The sequence below is a fragment of the Neophocaena asiaeorientalis genome, unplaced genomic scaffold (genome assembly GCF_003031525.2).
Source record: "Neophocaena asiaeorientalis asiaeorientalis breed wild unplaced genomic scaffold, Neophocaena_asiaeorientalis_V1.1 scaffold670, whole genome shotgun sequence".
Lineage (NCBI taxonomy): Eukaryota > Metazoa > Chordata > Mammalia > Artiodactyla > Phocoenidae > Neophocaena > Neophocaena asiaeorientalis.
In genome coordinates this window covers 705,659-725,455 of record NW_020175080.1, presented here as the reverse complement: position 1 = coordinate 725,455, position 19,797 = coordinate 705,659, and the positions used below count along the sequence as shown (strand labels likewise).

Here is a 19,797-nt window from a genome sequence, read left to right as displayed (position 1 = left end):
GATGCTTGTTGATCACCTAAAGGCATTAGTTTTGTTTTGTTTTTTCTTTAGATGGTGTTCTGCAACAGCCAATGAGATTGTTGTCTGCCTCAATGGATAAAACCATGATTCTTTGGGCTCCAGATGAAGAGTCAGGCGTTTGGCTAGAACAGGTAAAATGTGAATACTTAAGGAACAGAAAACTGGGTTTATTAGACAGTAAATCCTAAGTCTGTATTCCTAGAGCTGCAAATATTTGCTCTTTATGTACGTTAAATAAGTGAGAACATCATCTCTGGAATGAGTGATTTCTGTTGTGAGAAATTGGTTCTGAATTGTTTTCCGTCTATCGTTGAATAGGTTCGAGTAGGAGAAGTAGGTGGCAATACCCTGGGATTTTATGATTGCCAGTTCAGTGAAGATGGCTCCATGATCATTGCTCATGCTTTCCACGGGGCACTGCACCTTTGGAAACAGAATGCCACTAACCCAGTAAGAAAAGTGCTTTTAAATCATTTCTGATTAGATAGAGTGAATCCTACATGAAACCTAGGAAAACAGTGTTGTTTAACATGTATAGCACTCTACAGAAACATAGTAGAGACATTTAAGTTCAGGTGACATCACTTCTTTATGTAAATTTATTCTGTAGTTATATTAGGTAAGAAACTCATGCTTTTCTAAGAATAAAATTCAGTTGTCCAGCATTGTTGAGATACTGAAATTTGCAGGTAGGTAAACTTACGTAAGGGAAGTTTAAGCTGTATAAATTTTAAGCTCTCCATTAAAGCTATATATGTTTTGTGGTAGGGGTTTTTCCTAAAATGTATAATTTCTTTGCCTTTTTAAAAATTACTTTTCTTTTTAAATTAATTTATTTATTTTTGGTTGTGTTGGGTCTTCGTTGCTGTGCACAGGCTTTCTCTAGTTGCTGTGAGTGGGGGCTACTCTTCGTTGTGGTGCACGGACTTCTCATTGCGGTGGCTTCTGTTGTTGTGGAGCATGGGCTCTAGGCACGCAGGCTTCAGTAGTTATGGCTCGCAGGCTCAGTAGTTGTGGCTCACGGGCTCAAGAGCACAGGCTCAGTAGTGGTGGTGCACGTGCTTAGTTGCTCCGTGGCATGTGGGATCTTCCCGGACCAGAGCTCGAACCCATGTCCCCTGCATTGGCAGGTAGATTCTTAACCACTGCGCCACCAGGGAAGTCCCTCTTTGTCTTCTTAAAAATAACATAATTTGATATTTTCCTGTTGGATAGCTAGGTACTCAATTGATAATTATTGAATGAATGACTGACACAGGGCATTAGAAGCACCTGTTATTTTATGACAGAATATATTAATTCTCTCAGGGGCTCTTGATATGTGTAATTCTAAATAGTCCTCCAAATATTGGGCTCTTCTAGATCTTATAGTTTTTAGTCTCTTCTCAGAGAGGGGTAATCTTCCTCTAATCATTTAGCTGCCTCTCAGCATTATTCCAATCTCTTCTTTCTAATTTGCTTCTGATATGCTTTTTTGGGTTTGGGGAAATGAGATAGCAGGAAAAGTGGGTAGGAGCACATGGATCTTGGCCCTAGCACTTATTAGCTGTGTTTTTGAGGTCATTACTGAACTTTTGTCTCAGGTTCCTCATCAGTAAAATGTGGACAGTAATAGCACCTACTTAGAGGATTTTTATGATACTAAAATGAATTAATATTGGTATAGTATGAGAAGTAGGGCCTGGTACATACTGGGTACTATATATTTTAAATACATAAATCAAAGAAGTCAGAACATAGAGCAAAATGTGAGTTAGCAGATTTTGAATGTGCATCTAATGGTTTCCCTTACAAAGTAAAAATTCATAGAGCCCCAGTGGTGCAATTGGTTAGTGTGTGGTACTTAAGTACAAATTCATGGATTTGCATGACCTTTAGTTTGTGGGCTTTGTAATAGTTGTGTCAGGTAGGAGGATTTGAATTCTCAGTGTATGGAGTGATTTACTTTTCCCTTGTATCTTTGATTTGGAGTTGATCTTTAAGATTGTTTTTACTGTTAAATGAACCAGGGAACCATTAGCTATGACACTTGTAAATAAGATATTTTTTAGGATAAATGTAATTTTGTTCTTTTTTTTTTTTTACTGTATTTTTGGCTGTGTTGGGTCTTCGTAGCTGCGTGCGGGCTTTCTCTAGTTGTGGCTCGCGGGGGCTACTCTTCATTGTGGTGTGCAGGCCTTCTCACTGTGGTGGCTTCTCTTGTTGCAGAGCATGGGCCCTAGGGCGTGGGCTTCGGTAGTTGTAGCTCGTGGGCTCTAGAGCGCAGGCTCAGTAGTTGTGGTGCACGGGCTTAGTTGCTCCGTGGCATGTGGGATCTTCCTGGACCAGGGTTTGAACCTGTGTCCTCTGCATTGGCAGGCGGATTCCCAACCACTGCACCACCAGGGAAGTCCCTTAATTTTGTTCAGAGCTCCTTTGAGCTGTATTTCAGCTGGTCTTCGGAGGGCCTTCATAGAAAAAAGCATCAGTTAAGTAGGGAGAAACTCAAACCAGAGGACAGAATTTCACTGTACTTTTGCTTGTAGCTTGACTTCATATTTATAATAGTTATTTACCAAGTATTTAGGGTGATTTTTTATAGACTTTTGTTTATTTAAAATTTTTTTTTTGCTTTTTGATGAGGACCGATTTTAAAGTCTTTCATTGAATTTGTTACAATATTGCTTCTGTTTTATGGTTTGGTGTTTTGGCTGAGAGGCATGTGGGATCTTAGCTCCCCGACCGGAGATCAAACCTGCACTCCCTGCATTGGAAGGTGAAGTCTTAACCACTGGACCGCCAGGAAAGTCCCTAGACTTTATTTTTTAGAGAAATTTTAGGTTTACAGAAAAACTGAGCAGAAAATGCAGAGCTCCCATTTTCCCCTTCCCGCCCCATATGCACAGCCTCCTCCATTGTCAGCATCCCACACCAGAGTGGAAATTTATTACAATCAGGGGTGATTTCTAAAAACAAACATTGCCCTTTAGGACTGTACCCATAGTCAAAAGTGCTGCACTTCGTTCAGAACTTTTTGGAACCTCCCATTAGTGCTAACTTTAGAATCAATTTTTATGTCACAGAAGAAATTAACAGCATTTCTTTGTTCCAGCCTATTTATGTTTTTGACCAGAAAATAATATAGCTTAGCTGACCATACTAATCAGACTTGGCTTTGAATGACCTTTTAGCTCTTTATACAAATATAATTTTCCTCTAAAGTTCAAGTTTTACCACCACTTGAGTTGTTGAAAAAGAAGCTCTGTGGACCAGGCATATGACATTTTCTGTATTTCATTTCACTGTTTGTTTATGTGGTTGCTGATGCAGGTTCCCTCAGGAGGTGGACTAACTATGTTTGATTTAACCTCTGTCTTCTACACCTGCAGCTCTTTTCACTTAATAAAGCAAGTTGGTCAGGCACACACAATCTACAGACTCACATTACACAGTGCTCTACTGTTTAGTTTGACAGATAAATACTCACATAGTATCTAGTATGGGCCAGCCTTGTACAAATATAGATTCATCTAATTCTTGTAACAAACGTATGATCTAGGTAGCTCTTTTACAGAAGGGTTAATTGAGGCACAGAAAGGTTAGGCAGTGTTCTAGGAGGCAGTCATAAATGATGAATGGAGGGGACTTTCCCAAGGTTACTGCTTTGAAGGACACAATGCATGCTTGAATGTTTAAGTTCTAATATATTGATACTTGACTGGAAAACAGATCCTATTACTTTAAGTTCCCATCTTGTTTACTTAGCTCTTCACCTTGCTTGAGGGCTAAGGTCTTTCCCATATCAGACCTGAGGGATGAAGGCATTATCAGGTTTAATTTTGAGTGATGGTCTTTGATTATTTTGATATGTCATGAGCACTTTCATTGCAGAGAGAGTGGACTCCAGGGATTGTTATTTCTGGACACTTTGATGGTGTCCAAGACCTAACATGGGATCCAGAAGGAGAATTTATCATTACTGTTGGTAATGACCAGACAACTCGACTTTTTGCTCCATGGAAGAGAAAAGACCAATCACAGGTAAAATGTCTTCCTACTTGACTGATCCACTTTACAAAACATCCATGAGCACATGAAAAGTGGGGCAGCAACATTAGCCATTAGGGAAATGCAGATTAAATCCATGATGAGATGCCACTGCACACCCTCTAGAATGGCTAAGGTATAAAATACTGACAGTAGCAAGTGGTTGTAAGGATGCCGAGTGACCGGATCTTTCTTACATTGCTAATGGGAATGCAAAATGGTATAGCCACTCTGGAAAACGGTTTCGTATTTTCTTAAAAACTGAAGCATTCCAAAGAGGACATACAGATGGCCAACAGACCCATGAAAAGATGCTCAGCATCACTAATCATCAGGGAAATGCAAATCAAAACCACAATGAGTTACCACCTCACACCTGTCAGAATGGCCATCATCAAATAGATAACAAATATTGACTGTTGGCCAGGAGGTGGAGAAGAGGAGTCCTCGTGCACTGTTGGTGGGAATGTAAGTTTGGTGCAGCCACTGTGGAAAATGGTATTGAGGTTTCTCAGAATATTAAAAATAGAACCACCCCATGATCTAGCAGTCTCACTTCTGGGTATTTACTTGAAGAAAACAAAAACACTAATTAGAAAAAATGTATTCACCGCTTTGTTTATTGAAGCATTATTTATAATAGCCAAGATATGGAAGCAGCTAAGTGTCCATTGATGAGTAGATAAAGAAAATGTGGTATATAGGCAATGGAATATTACTCAGCTATTAAAAAAATGAAGTCTGAAATATATGCACAACTGAGTCACTTTGCTGTACAGCAGAAATTAACACAACATTGTAGATCAACTACTTCAATAAAATTAAAAAATAAAAAACTTTTAAAAATGGAAAAAAAAATGAAGTCTTGCCATTTATCACAACATGGATCTAGAGGATATTGTGCTGAGTGAAATAAGTCAGCTAGAGAAAGACAAATACTTTATGATCTCATATGTGGAATCTAAAAAACAAAACAAACGAACAAAGTGAAAACAGACTTATAGATACAAAGAAAAAAACGGGTGTTTGCCAGAGGTTTGGAGCCAGGTGAAATAGGTAAAGGGATTAAGAGGCACAAACTTCCAGTTATAAATAAGTCACAAGAGTGTGATATACAGCATAAGGAATATGGTCAATAATGCTGTAATTACTTTGTATGGGGACAGGTGGTTACTAGACTTACCATGGTCGACGATTTTGTAATGTATTTAAATGTCGAGTCACTATGTTATACACCTGAAACTAACATAACACCACATTTTATTTCAACTGTATTTCAGTTAAAGGAAACTTAAGCATACACATATTCTTTATAATTCAAACAATTAAAATGTTAGCTGTCAAAATGTGTTTACTTCAGTTCCACATAAAAGTTCTCATAATACCTTGTAATTTTAGGTTTAACTCATTAGGAAACACTAACAAGGGAATTCCCTGATGGTCCAGTGGCTGAGACTCTGTATTTTCACTGCCGAGGGCTCGGGTTTGGGTTCGGTCCCTGGTCAAGGAACTAGGATTCCACAGACCGTGTGGCGCAGCCAAAAAAAGAAAGAAACACTATCAAGTCTGTAGTAAAAGCTAATTTCTAACATCATATAGTGTTAAATAATAGTGGTCGAGGCCAGTTTTTGTTCAAGGAACTTTTCAGGCTTGGCCCTGAGCTTTAAAAAACTGCAATAAAACTTTACCACTGATAAACCATTGAACTGTATACTCAGAGAAACTATAGTCAGCTTCAGTTTCTGATAAAAATTCATGGAACTGACTCTGGGTCAGTCTATGAAGCTAATGAAATTGGCCACTGACATTTCTGCTTCAGCAGCATGTGGTAGATTAAAATTGGTAGAGTTGAGGACATTGGGAACAACACTATAGTCAAGTAAAAAACAAGGCAAATAATTTTGGAGTGGTTTTCTGTGGCTCTTGGTAATTTGTTATCAGTATAACTCAGTTGTTGTTTATTCATGATCCTTTAAAAAAAATCAATAAATCAGACTTTACCAAAATGCGAAATTCTACTCTTTTAAAGACATTGTCAGGGGAATGAAAAGTCACAAACTGGGAGAAAGTATTTACAAAACACATACCTGATAAAGATTTTTATCTAGAGTATATAAAGAACTTTTTGGAACTCAGTAATAAGAAAACAATCCATTTTTTAAAAAAAGGGGGCAAAAGATGTTTATCCAAAGAAGATGTATGGATGGAAAATAAGAACAGGAAAAGATTCTCAACACCATTAGTCATTAGGGAAATGCACATTAAAGCTACAATGAGATACCATGACACCCCTATTAGAATGATACAGTTGAAAGGCTGACTGCACGAGTGTTGATGAGGGAGGGTGTGGGCAGCTGGATCTCTCATACACTGCTGGTGGGATTCTAAACTGTACAGCCACTTTGGGAAATCATTTGGCAGTTTCTTAAAAATTTAAATATACATCCACATCATCCAGTTATTATAGCCATAGGTAATATTTACCCAAGAGAAATATATTCATGCAGATTTATACACAAAAATTTGTGACTTTTTCTAGTAAGACAAAAACTGGAAAACAACCCAAATGTCTGTAAGTAGGTGAATAGATCAACAAGTTGTTGTATAGCTGTACAAGGGAATACTGCTCAGCAATAAAAAGTATTGATCTGTTGATAAACAGAACAACTTGGATGAATCTGCCCCATGGTCACATTTCCAGGGCATAATGAATGATTTTGTGTCTGGTATTTTGTGATTGTTGAAAAGAATTCAGTTTTTGAAACGTGTGATCATTTTTGTTTATCTTATTTTGATACCCAGGTGACCTGGCATGAAATTGCAAGGCCTCAGATACATGGCTATGACCTGAAATGTTTGGCAATGATCAGTAGGTTTCAGTTTGTATCTGGAGCAGATGAAAAAGTTCTTCGAGTATTTTCTGCACCTCGAATTTTTGTGGAAAATTTTTGTGCCATTACGGGCCAGTCACTGAATCACGTGCTTTGTAACGTGAGTATTCCTCTAAATGTTTTAACTAGATCTAGTTAACCCTTCATATAAAATTTTAGGGCTTCCCTGGTGGTGCAGTGGTTGAGAGTCCACCTGCCGATGCAGGGGACATGGGTTCATGTCCCGGTCCGGGAAGATCCCACATGCCGCGGAGCGGCTAGGCCCGTGAGCCATGGCTGCTGAGCCTGCGCGTCCGGAGCCTGTGCTCCGCAACGGGAGAGGCCCGCGTACCGAAAAAAAAAAAAAAATTTTAGAAAGTTTCACTTAAGGCTGTAAATGGAGTATATGGGTAGAAAGAAAGTCAAATCATTTTATTATTGGCTTGACAAACTTTTGTGTGCACTGTGGCAGGCAGTAAATTAAATATTAATATAAGAAATTTTGTAACAGTTAAGCCCAAGAGACTGTAAAGAATTAAAATGTTAAATTAAGGCACGAATACTATGCGTCTTCACTGTGCTTGGTAACTATGATAAAACAAAGCATAATAGATGGGTCATATTTTCAAGGAGATTGCCATCTAGATGTAGATTAGGGGTAGTGGACAATGGAACTAATGTACCTGTAATTTTTAGATGAAACCAGTTAATTGCTAAATCTTGTGACTAAAGTAATTTTCATAGGAGGAAGTGGTCGCTGTAGTAGAATAATGAGAAAATGGGGCTTCATTTGAGTTTTGAAAGGGTAAGTTTTTATTAATGTTTGTTTATACCCTTTCTACAAAAGATTTGCGCACTTACAAAAATACATAGGTTATAAACATTATAAAGTAACCAGTTATGAAGGAAGGGAAAGTAAGTAGGAAGGTAGTTGTGTTACACAGAAGTGCACGTCATACAGTCTGTTGCAGTACTTAGAGTTGGGTCATGAATTTGCTTCTGATCTTGAAAAGGATGAGTACAATTTTGATAGGCAGATGGAAGGACAGAGAGCAGTGGAGTGGCCAGAGCTGCTTGAATGAAGAGTATATAGAGGGAAATGGAGGGGCTGGGGGAAAGTCAAATGGTGGAGGACCTTGGGAGGCAGGCATAGTTCAGACTCTGGTACCAGCGGAGGTCCCTAAACAAAGAAAGTGATGAAAAGCACTTTGGGGTGAAGAGTTATGTGGAGCAGGATACCTTTGAGCCCAGAGACTTTGAAGGCGGGGACACTAGCACCAGTCTGGGTAAGACTGGAGAAGAAAGTAAGAGTCATTTTAAAAGAAATGTCCAACTATGTTTCTTGGAGTGTATCATGGGTGCCTCAGGCCACAGGCTCTCTTGATTAGGTAAAGGAGATGAAAGATTCTGTTATGCTGTTTCTAATGCTAATGGACAGTGGAACAAGATCAAAAGGGAGGCCTCGACTGGTTATTATACAGTGCTGAGCATATGGTGGTGGAGGGCAAGTTGGTTTGAGGATCTGACAATTCTAGGGATTGAAATGTGGTTTTAGGATTCCATAAGAGGCTAGTCCCAGGTGTATATTCAATTCTGTGTCCTAAGATACAGGACTCCTGTAGACTGGGAAGCCTCTTGCTGCTTTTTGGGTTTGTTCCCATACTAAATGTTGGGGTATATAGGAATGCCTCTTATTGCTCTTTTCCATGGTGTTTTATTTTTCTTGTTTTCTAAAATAAAGCATCCTGCGTTTCAGGTACCTATTCTTGGTGATGGTTTAAGTTCCCATAGCTCATGTTTGTGTTCAGTTCCAGCCCCTGTATTAAAATTTAAATTGTAAGAAATGCTCTTAGCTTATGGACATGTGCCGATTTTGATGGTTAGCATTTGTTTCATATGTAATAATTGATATTGTAGGATATAAGCAGATTATTGCCACTTCAAAGGGCAGTCTGTTACAAGGTTTTAAAATATTCAAAATTTTAAATATGTTTAATGAAAATACTGTGTGCCTTCCTGGGAAACATGTGTGTTTATATGAGCATCGCCAGGGATGTGCCTGTGAGACTCTTGGAAATAAAGCTCCAGGCCTTCCATTCTCAGCCCATTCTTTGCTAGAAGCCAGCACAGTGCTTTCCTTGTCACACCCTGACACCCATTGAGCTGTCAGGGTTTGATGAGCTTGTGGATGAGAGGATGCCCGACTTTATGGATTGGGTCGGGGCTGGGGATTAGCTGGAGCCTCTCTGCTGGAGAGTGATTGCTTAGTATTGCATCTCTCAGTTCAGGAAATGGAAGTGTGGGCAGATATCCACACAGAATGGTAAAATGGTCTTTACACTGCTTCTCAGCATTTGTGAGCATAACATTTTTTTATAGTGACTGAGGTAACAGTAACTTTTAGCATTTAAAACATGTATCATACTTTTTATTCCAGCAAGATGGTGATCTTCCAGAAGGAGCTACCGTCCCTGCTTTGGGATTATCAAATAAAGCTGTCTTTCAGGGTAAGGCTTTCATCTCCAAAATTACTGAACCTATAGTGGTGCTTAAAACCTAGTTACACATTTGTATATTATGTACCTAATGTTCATTACAGGTAATTTATTATTTTTAAAAATCACAGTACATGCATCTCTCTTCTATAAGCTATTTCATGGTAAGTATTCTGTGTACACATGCAGACCCTGAAATAGGTGCTGCTTTTACAAAGTGTATTTCATGGAGCACTCACAACCACAGATGCTAATGTGGATAGCTTGAAAAATGTGTTCCACAGTTTAAAAAGTTTGGGAAACATTAGGTCAAAGGAAAAGGAAGTAATCTATGGAATTGACCAGTGCTCTAAGGAGCGCATTTGGAAAATACCAGAGTAGTGGAAATACCCTTGGCTTTGCCATCACGCGGATACAGCGTTGAATTACACTGCCTTCAGGTACCACTATTTCCTAACTAGTGGCCTTAATATTGGGACATGAGCAGGAGACATAAAGTTGGTGACTACGTTCATGATGTTGATGTTTGTTTTGAACTAGGAGATATAGCTTCTCAGCCTTCTGATGAAGAGGAGCTGTTAACTAGTACTGGTTTCGAATATCACCAGGTGGCCTTTCAACCCTCCATACTTACTGGTAAGAAAACGCAAAAAGACGGTTCTCTAGAATCATTAGTACAGTACACATAGTATGGAGTCTGTCACCACTGACCTCAATAAGTGCTGCAGAATTCACTTGTTTATCTGCATGAAAGTGGAAAAATTAATTGCAATGCTATAAATTTATTGTAGAACCTCCCACTGAGGATCATCTTCTGCAAAATACTTTGTGGCCTGAAGTTCAAAAACTGTAAGTTAAAGTGTACTTAGCTCTTTAGTCTGATTCGATCGTAACTTGTGATGCCCCCTTCCCAACCAGTTTGATTTTCTCCTTTGCTTTCCTCTTACCTACATTTTCCCTCCTGCTGTAAACATCTCTTGATGGCCTTCATAAGGGGTGAAAATCAAACTTCACATAGATATTTATATTGCTATGTATTATATTTACTAGATTTATTGGTCTTGATTTTTAAAGTAGAGAGACATAACACTATTTTTTTTCCTTTTTAAAAAAAATTTTAAGTTTTGTTATTCTCTTGGTCTTTTTTTTCCTACAGTGTTTCCCTATCAGGACCTTTCTATGGTTTGTTATTTATGGTAGTGGCTGGCTGGCGGTGAAAACTTGTATTTTAATCTAGTTGTTTGAATAAGTTGTATTACTACTAGGAAGTTGGCATTTTTCTCCAGTCTCTGCTTTTACCCCAAATATTTACCTAGACAAAAGTACAATGTTTCTTAAAAGAACTGTGTGTTAGCTGGAGAGGTTGATTTCTTCCCTCATTTAAAAATTTTGCAGCACAAGAATAGGTACATTTACTAATTACCTACTTACAGGGGTCATCCATTTTCTCTTTTTAAATTTTAGATACGGACATGGTTATGAAATATTTTGTGTTGCTTGTAGCAATTCAAAGACACTGCTTGCCTCAGCTTGTAAGGTAGGGCATTTTACTTTTTTATTCTACTTGGTCACAGGTTATTTGAGTCATCAGGCTCCTGCAAGCTTAGTAGTGATGGAGGCAGAATTTGACACGAAAGGCCACAGGTGCCTGATTTTTCTGAATCTTGCTTTCTCAGTCTCTTTTCCATTCTGTCCCATCAGAAGCTTGCAGTTGCCTTTTAAATCTGTTTCAGCTGCACATTTTTGTTCTTAAATACTTGGTTTGAGTTGATTTATGCCCCTACTCAGAAACTATTTAATCAGGTATCTTAAAATGAGAGCTAAAAATGTGGTAACATAAATTTTTAGTAATGGGAGTCCTGGAGACATGAGAAGGTGAAACCCTGCACCGTGTATGCCATCTGACCATCTCTTGAGGACACTGTGGGTGCTGACCTAAGTGAGTAGAGTCCCTTGGCCCTTGCCACGGTGAGGCAGGATGGTGGCCAGCTCAGTGAGCCACCAGCACGTGACACTGCGGAATAGTGCATCTCAGACATCTGCCTGGGAGAATGATCTTGAACTTGCTATTCAGTATTTATCTATATACTGTGGAGGATTGTGTGAAAGGTCCGAGACCTACACATTCCCCTAACTTTCCTAAAATTTATTTATTAAAACACCAAGAAAATTTATTTATCTGTTTTAAGCATGTTGATGAGAGCTGCCCACCTGGATGGGCACCTATGGGGTTTTTTTGTTTTGGGGGATTTTCGGTATGCTTGTTTTTTGTCCCTGCTCTTGCTGTGGTTTCTTGCTACTGGCCTGTATTGAGGGACATCCTAGGAAATAATTGTTGTGCTCCTTCTGCCCCACCCCCTTGTTTGTTGTCCTCTTTGTGAGGGTGGTACTGAGAGGGTGGTACTTCCTTCTGTTAATACAAGGGCCTTTGGAAAGAATAGGGCATAAGTAGCAAGAATAACTGTGCTTCTACTCAGCAGCCAATTTGTGTCTTAGGACACTGTCAGTCACATAATTATTTTCTCCTTTTCAAGTTGGCTCACTTGTAGCAAGTATGTGCATTTCTTTTTTGAACTAACATTTTTAGCTGCTTTATTTAGGTGTCATTAGCGTGCTGTCAACTGCATGTTGAAAGTGAACAATTTGATAAATTCTGACATATGTTTATACCTGTGAAATCATCACTGCATATCAAGATAGTGAACATACCATCAGCCCTCCAAATTTCCTCTGCCCCATCCCTAGTAAACCACTAATCTGCTTTTTATCATGATAGAGTAGTTTACATTTTCTAAATTTTTGTATGAATGGAGTCATATAGTATGCAGTCTTTTTCATCTGGCTTTTTTCATTTAGCATAATAATTTGAGATTCATCCATGTTGTTGCATGTATCAGTTGCTCATTTTTTTTTTCTGCATAGTCTTCCCTTTTACAGATATACTACAATTTGTTGATCCATACACTTATTAATGGACATTTGGGTGATTTCCAGTTTTTGGCTTTTATTAATAAAGCAGTTATGAGTATTTGTATACAAGTCTTTGCATGGATATATGCTTTCATTTCTCTTGAGTAAATACATATGAGTGGAATTGCTGGGTATATGGTAGATGTATATTTAAATTTTTAAGAAATTGACAAACTATTTTCCAAAGTGGTTGTACCATTGTACAATCCCACTAGCAATATATGAGAGTTCCAGTTGCTCCACGCCCTCACCAGTGCATGGTATTGTCAGTCTTTTTAACATTAGCCATTCTGATAGGTTTGTAATATCTCATTGTGCCTGTAATTTGCATTTCCATAATGATTAAATGATGTTGAACAGCTTTTCATGTGCTAATTTTCCAACTGTATGTCTTCTTTGATGAAGTATCTGTTCAAATCTTTTGCCCAGTTCTTTATTGTATTGTTTTCTTATTACCGAATTTTGAAAAGCTCTTTATATACCCTGGATACTACTTTATCAGATATATGCTATGTAGGTAGTTTTCCCCAGTGACTTTTCCTTCATTTTCTTAACAATGTTTTTCAAAGAGCAGAAGTTGTATGTTTTGGTGAAGTCTAATTTATCAGTTTTTTTCTGTATTGGGTTTGTGCTTCTAATGTAGTATCTAAGAAATCTTTGCCTGGGACTTCCCTGGTGGTCCAGTGGTTAAGATTTCACACTCCCACTGCAGGGGGCGTGGGTTTGATCCCTGGTCAGGGAACTAAGATCCCGCATGCTGTGCAGAGTGGCCATAAAAGAAAAAGGAAAGAAAGAAATCTTTGCCTGACTCAAGTTCTTCTGCCACATTTTGTTCTAGGAGTTTTATAGATTTTAAGTTTTATGTTTAGAACTATGATACATCTTTTATTAATTCTTCCTGTTGTATGGAGTATATATTACAGTTGATTTTTTTTGCATGTGGATATCCAGTTGTTCCATCATTATTTGTTGAAAAGACTATCCCTTCACCTCGTACCTTTTGCATCTTTGTCAAAATTAGCTGTCCATATATGTTTGGGTCTATTTCTAGACTTTATTTTGTCCTACTCATCTTTTTTTTTTTCTTTCCTGTTTTGATGCCAGTGCCGCAGTCTCTTTAACAACTATAGCTTTTTATACTGTGTCTTGAAACCAGGAAGTAATTGTCTTCTAACTCTCTTCTCACTTTTCAGATGTAGTTTGGATATTCTAGGTTCTTTACTTTTCCACATGAATTTTATAATCAGCTTGACAGTTTCTACAAAAGTATGTGCTGGAATTTTGATGGGGATTGCATTGAATCTATAGATTAATTGTGGAAGAATTTTAACAATATTGAGTCTTGACACATGAATGCAGTATGCCTCTCATTTATTTAGATCTTTAATTTCTCTCAGGGTTTTGTTTGTTTTTTTTTAGTAAGCCTTTTATCTTGGAATAATTTTATATTTAGCGAAAGTTGCAGAGATAGTACCTAGAATACCATTATACCTCCTACCCAATTTTCCCCAGTGTTAACATCTTAATATTATCAGGAATATTTTGTACTTTTCAGTGTCAGGTCTTACACATATTTTGTCAGATTTATCCTTATTTCATATATTTTATGTCTGATTGTTCATTGCTCACATAAGGAAATGCAGTTGCTTTTTGTAATCAGTTTTTTATCCTGCAACTTGCTAAACTTATTACTTCTTATAGCTTTATTGTAGATATTGGATTTTCCACATAGATGCTTATGTTGCCTGTGAATAAAGAAAATTTTACTTCTTCCTTTCCCATATGGATGTCTTAATGTTGACTAGACGTTGTAACATCAGAAGTCCTCACCTATTCCTCATCTCAGCAACAGAATATTTAGTTTTGTCCATTAAGTGTTATGCTTGCTGTGGATTTTTTTTTATGGCTCTTCTTTATCAGGTTGCAAAATCTCCCTGCGGTTCCTAGTTTGCAGAGAGTTTTTATCAGGAATGGATGTTAGGTTTTGTCAGATGTTTTTTCTTTATCTCTTAACATGATCGTATGTTTTTCCCATTTTAGTTTATTAATGTGGTGAATTACATGGATTGATTTTTCAAATGATGAACCAACTTTGCACTCCTGGAACCAAACCCCAAATGCTTATATTATATATATATATTTTTTCAATTATTCTCTTTATTGAGGTATAACTGATATATATACAACATTATATTAGTTTCAGGTGGGCAACGTAATGATTCAATATTTGTATACATTGTGAAGTGATCACCACAATAAGTCTAGCTAACATCCATCATCATACACAGTTACAAGAAATATTTTTTTCTTGTGCTGAGGACTTTTAAGATTTCAGCAACTTTCAAATACGCAGTGCAATATTAACTATAATCGCCATGCTCTATGTTACATCCCCCTGACTTCGTTATTTATAGCTGGACGTTTGTACGTTTTGACTCCCTTCACCCATTTCATCTATCCCCCAGTCTTGGCTTCTGGCATCTCACCATTCATCCTCTGTATGTCTGTGAGCTTGGTGGTTTTTTTTATTGTTGCTGTTTTTAGATTCGGCTTATAAGTGAGATCGTACAGTATTTGTCTTTGTCTGACTTATCTCACTTAGCATAATGCCCACAAGGTCTATCCATGTTGTCACAAATGGAAATATTTCATTGGGTTTTTTTTTGTTTTATTTTTTGTTTTTTTTTGCGGCACGCAGGCCTCTCACTGTTGTGGCCTCTCCCGTTGCGGAGCACAGGCTCCGGACGCGCAGGCTCAGCGGCCATGGCTCACGGGCCCAGTCGCTCCGTGGCACGTGGGTCCTTCCTGGACCGGGGCACGAACCTGTGTCCTCTGCATCGGCAGGCGGACTCTCAACCACTGCGCCACCAGGGAAGCCCTCATTGTTTTTTATGGCTGAATACTCTTCCACCATGGTGTGTGTGTCTGTCCGTTCTCTTTATCCATTGATCCATTTTCTTTATCCATTTGATGGACACTTAGGTTGTTTCCATATGTTGGCTATCATAAATAATGCTGCAGTGAACATGGGGGTACACATATCTTTTCAAGTTAGTGTTTTTATTTTCTTTGGGTAAATACCCAGAAGTGGAATTGCTGGATCATATGTTAATTCCAGTTTTAATTTTTTGAGGAACCTCCATACTGTTTTTCATAGTGGCTGCACCAGTTTACATTTCCACCAGCAAGGCACAGGGTTCCCTTTTCCCCATATCCTCTCCAGCACTTATTCCTTGTCTTTTTGATGATAGCCAGTCTAATGGGTGTAAGGTGATATCTCATTGTGGTTTTGATTTGCATTACCCTTATGATTAGTGATGTTGAGCATCTTTTCATGTTTCTGTTGGCCATGTATATGTCTTCTTTGGAAAAATGTCTATTTAGATCCTTTGCCTATTTTTTATTTATTTATTTAATTTTATTTTATATTTTGCTATTCAGATGTATGTGTTCTTTATATAGTTTTTATATTAACCCCTTATCAGATGATTTGCAAACATTTTCTCCCATTCAGTAGGTTGCCTTTTCATTTTGTTGATGATTTCTTATATTTTTATATATTGTTGGATTCAATTTGCTAAAATTTTGTTTAAAACTTTCATATATAGTATGTGAGAGACATTGCTGTGTAGTTTTCTTTCCTTGTAATGGCTTCATCTGGTTTTGGTATCACAGTAATATTAGCTTCATAGAAATATTTCCTCCTTTGCAATTTTCTGGAAGAGTTTCTGAAGAATTGGTATTTCCTTTTTTAAATATTTGGTAGAATTTCCCAGTGAAGCAAACTAACCTTGAGTTATCTTTGTGGGAAGGTTTTTAACTACCTATAATTTTTTAAATAGATGCAGGGCTGTTTCATTCAAGATATCTAATTTTTCGTGGGTGTACTTTGATGGTTTGTGTCTTTCAGGAAATTTGCCCCTTTTATCTGATTTGTCATATTTATTGGCATAAAGTTGTTCATAGTATTCCCTTTTGATCCTGTTATTACCTGAAGAATCCCTGGTGATGTTACCTTTCTTATTCCTGTTATTGGCAATTTGTCTCTTTTCTCTCATACCCTCTTTTTTTTTTTTGGTGGGAGAGAATTCTGGGAATTGACCAGGAAATTAATGAGTTTATGATTTTATTAATATTTTCAGAGAACAAGCTTTTGGTTTATTTATTTTATTTATTTTGATTTACTTTTGGCTGCATTGGGTCTTCATTGCTGCATACGGGCTTTCTCTGGTTGCGACGAAAGGGAGCTACATACACTCCATTGTGGTGCACTGGCTTCTCACTGTGGTGGCTTCCCTTGTTGCGGAGCACAGGCTCTAGGTGCACAGGCTTCAGTAGTTGTGGCACGTGGGCTCAGTATTTGTGGCTCACAGGTTGTAGAGCACAGGCTCAGTAGTTGTGGCGCACAGGTTTAGTTGCTCCGCGGCATGTGGGATCCTCCTGGACCAGGGCTTGAACCGTGTCCTCTGCATTGGCAGGCAGATTCTTAACCACTGCACTACAAGGGAAGTCCTCATTTCTTTTTCTGTCTCTAATAAGGTTAAAACTGAGGTCATTGATTCTAGATCTTTCTTTCTAATATAGGTGTTAAGTGCTATGTTTTCCTCTAAGTATTGCTTTCGAGGCATTCTGCAAATTTTGATACGTTGTGTTTTCATTTTCATTCAATTAAAAACACTTTCTAATTTCTCTTTGATTTTATTTTTTAACTTAGGTTATTTTGAAATGTATTAGTTTCCATATACTGAGTGTTTTTCAGATATCTTTCTGTTACTGATTTCTAATTTAAGTTTATTTTGTTCAGAAAACATAGTATGACTTCAATCCTTTGATATTTAATCTTGGTAAATTTCCATGTTCTTTTGAGAAGAATTTGGATTCTGTTTATTTTGGGTCGAGTGTTCTGAAAATATGAATTACATTGGTTGACAGTATTGTCTTCTTTATTCTTTTGGTTCTATCGTGAATGGCATTTTGAAATCTCTAACTATAATTGTGGACTTGTCTTTTAATCCTTATAGTTCCTTCAGTTTGTACTTTATGTATTTTTGAAGTTCTGTTGTTAGATCCTAAACATTTATGATGGTTATTTTCTCTTGATTAACTGACTAGTTTCTTATTATGCAATGAACCTCTTTACTTCTGGTAATATTTTCTGCTCTGAAGTTTACTTTCTCTGATGTTAGTGTAGCCACTCCAGGTTTCCTTTGAGTAGTGCTTGAATTATGTATCTTTTTCCATCATTTTACTTTAAGCTGTTTGTTTCCTTTTATTTCAAGTGGGTTTCTTGGAGACAGCATGTAATTGGGTCTTGCTGTTTTTCTCATCTTGATAATCTTTCATTTTAATAGGGGTGCTTATTAGATCATTTGCATTTGATGTAATAATTGATATGATAGATTAACTCCTTTCATCTTGCTATTTGTTTTCTATTTGATCTATCTGTTCTTTGATCCATTATACTTATTTTGGATTAAGTGATGCCTTTTTATGATTCCATTTTATTTCTTTTTTTTGTTTTGTTTAGTAGATATGACTCTTTGTTATTTTATTGGTTGTTTCACATTTTATACTATATATCTTTAATTTACCACAGTTTACCATCAAGTAATACTGCACTATTTGTGTATGAGAACATAAGTATACTTTCATTTCCTTCTACTTTGTGGTATTGTTTTTGTACATTTTACTTCTTCACAGAAATCCCACAATATTATTTATACTTTAACAGTTAATTATCCCTAAAGATATTTAAATAATAAAAATATTTTTTCCATCAGATATTATTTTCCTGCTGCCTACAGGATGTTCTTAACATTCCTCATAATGCAGTTCTGCTGGTCAGGAATTTTTTCAGCTTTTTGCCTGTCTGAAAAGGATCTATTTCTCCTTCACTTTTTAACAGTATTAGTGGTGGCTAAAGAACTGTTGGTTTTCCCTTAGGTACTTCAAAAATGTTGCTCCATTTTCCTCTGACTTGCATTGTTTTGGATGAGAAGCCCACTGTCATTTTTCTTTGTTACTTAGTAATGGTTTTTTTTCCTCCAGCTGCAATTTTATATTTTTCAGTGGTTTTAAACAATTTGATTTCTGTTGTATAGTTTTCTTCATGTTTCTTGTGCTTGGGTTTTATTGAACGTCTTAGATCTGTAGGTTTATTGTTTTCATTGAATTTGGAAATTTTTTGGCCATTATCTTTTTAAGTATTTTTTTCTTATCCTTTTGCAGACTGTAGTTATATTTGGCTGCTTGACGTTGTCATAGAGTTCAGTGATTGTTTTTTTCTTTTTCTTTTTTTCCTACTCTGTGATTCATTTTGTCTTTTAAGTATCAGTGTTCTTTGTTGCCAGATACCTAATATTTTGGAGTGCCATTATTTCGTGTATTTTGTCTGATCTTTTAGTTTTTTTCACACAAGAGAGTAAATCTGGTCCCTGTTACTCCATATTGACCAGAAGTGAAAGTTTCTAAACTACTAATTACACAGTTAATACACAGATGTATTCTTCTTGTAAAATATTAAAGTAGTATGGAGGTTCCTCAAAAAATTAAAAATAGAACTATACCATATGATCCAGCACTTCTTCTTTTGGCTGTTTATCCAAAGGAAATGAAAACATTAATTTATAAAGATATATGTACCTCTATGTTCATTGTAGCATTATTTACAATAGCCAAGATATGGAAGCAGCCGAAGTGCCCATTGATAGGGGAATGGATAAGGAAGGGGTGGGGTGTGTGTGTGTGTGTGTGTGTGTGTGTGTGTGTGTGATGGAATATTACTCAGCCTTAAAAAAGAGGAATGAAATCTTGCCATTTGTGGCAACATGGATGGACCTGGAGGGTATTATGCTAAGTGAAATGAGTAAATAAGTTAGAGAAAGACACACACCAAATGATTTCATTTATATATGGAATCTAAAAAACAAAACAAATGAACAAACAGAACAGAAACAGATTCATAGGTACAGGGAATAGACAGGGTGTTTTCAGCGGGGTGGAGGGATGACTGAAGTAGGGGTTTAAGAGGTATAAACTTTCAGTTATAAAATAAGTCACAGGGATGTAAGGTACCCATAGGGGATATAGTCAATAATATGGTAACAACTTTGTATGATGATGGATAGTAACTAGACTTACTGTGGTGATCATTTCATAATGTATAAAAATATTGAACCACTATGTCATATACCTGAAACTAATATAATATTGTATGTTAAATATAACTCAATTTTTAAAATTGTGATTTCAGTGCCAGTCTCTAATTATTCATCATTTCTAATTCCAGTCTGTCTCTTCTCAGAGGTTACACCTTGTTATAGTATTTATAGTATTTTCTCAGAAGTTGTTTTTTTTTTACACAGATACATAAAAAATACCATAGAAACAATATATTATTTTGAAAAATGTTTTCG

General features: G+C 36.9%; 1 protein-coding gene across 2 annotated transcripts in view; it reads left to right on the top strand.

The window, feature by feature from the left end:
* The window catches only part of ELP2 (elongator acetyltransferase complex subunit 2), a 43,878-nt gene that overhangs the window by 16,351 nt on the left and 7,730 nt on the right, over nucleotides 1-19,797 (top strand). For both annotated transcript variants that reach the window (XM_024764140.1, XM_024764142.1), the window contains 8 exons: nucleotides 52-152; nucleotides 340-471; nucleotides 3,892-4,041; nucleotides 6,850-7,038; nucleotides 9,355-9,424; nucleotides 9,953-10,048; nucleotides 10,204-10,261; nucleotides 10,877-10,949. In XM_024764140.1, coding sequence (XP_024619908.1) covers nucleotides 52-152; nucleotides 340-471; nucleotides 3,892-4,041; nucleotides 6,850-7,038; nucleotides 9,355-9,424; nucleotides 9,953-10,048; nucleotides 10,204-10,261; nucleotides 10,877-10,949 — 869 coding nt within the window. The remainder of the gene's footprint in view (nucleotides 1-51; nucleotides 153-339; nucleotides 472-3,891; nucleotides 4,042-6,849; nucleotides 7,039-9,354; nucleotides 9,425-9,952; nucleotides 10,049-10,203; nucleotides 10,262-10,876; nucleotides 10,950-19,797) is intronic.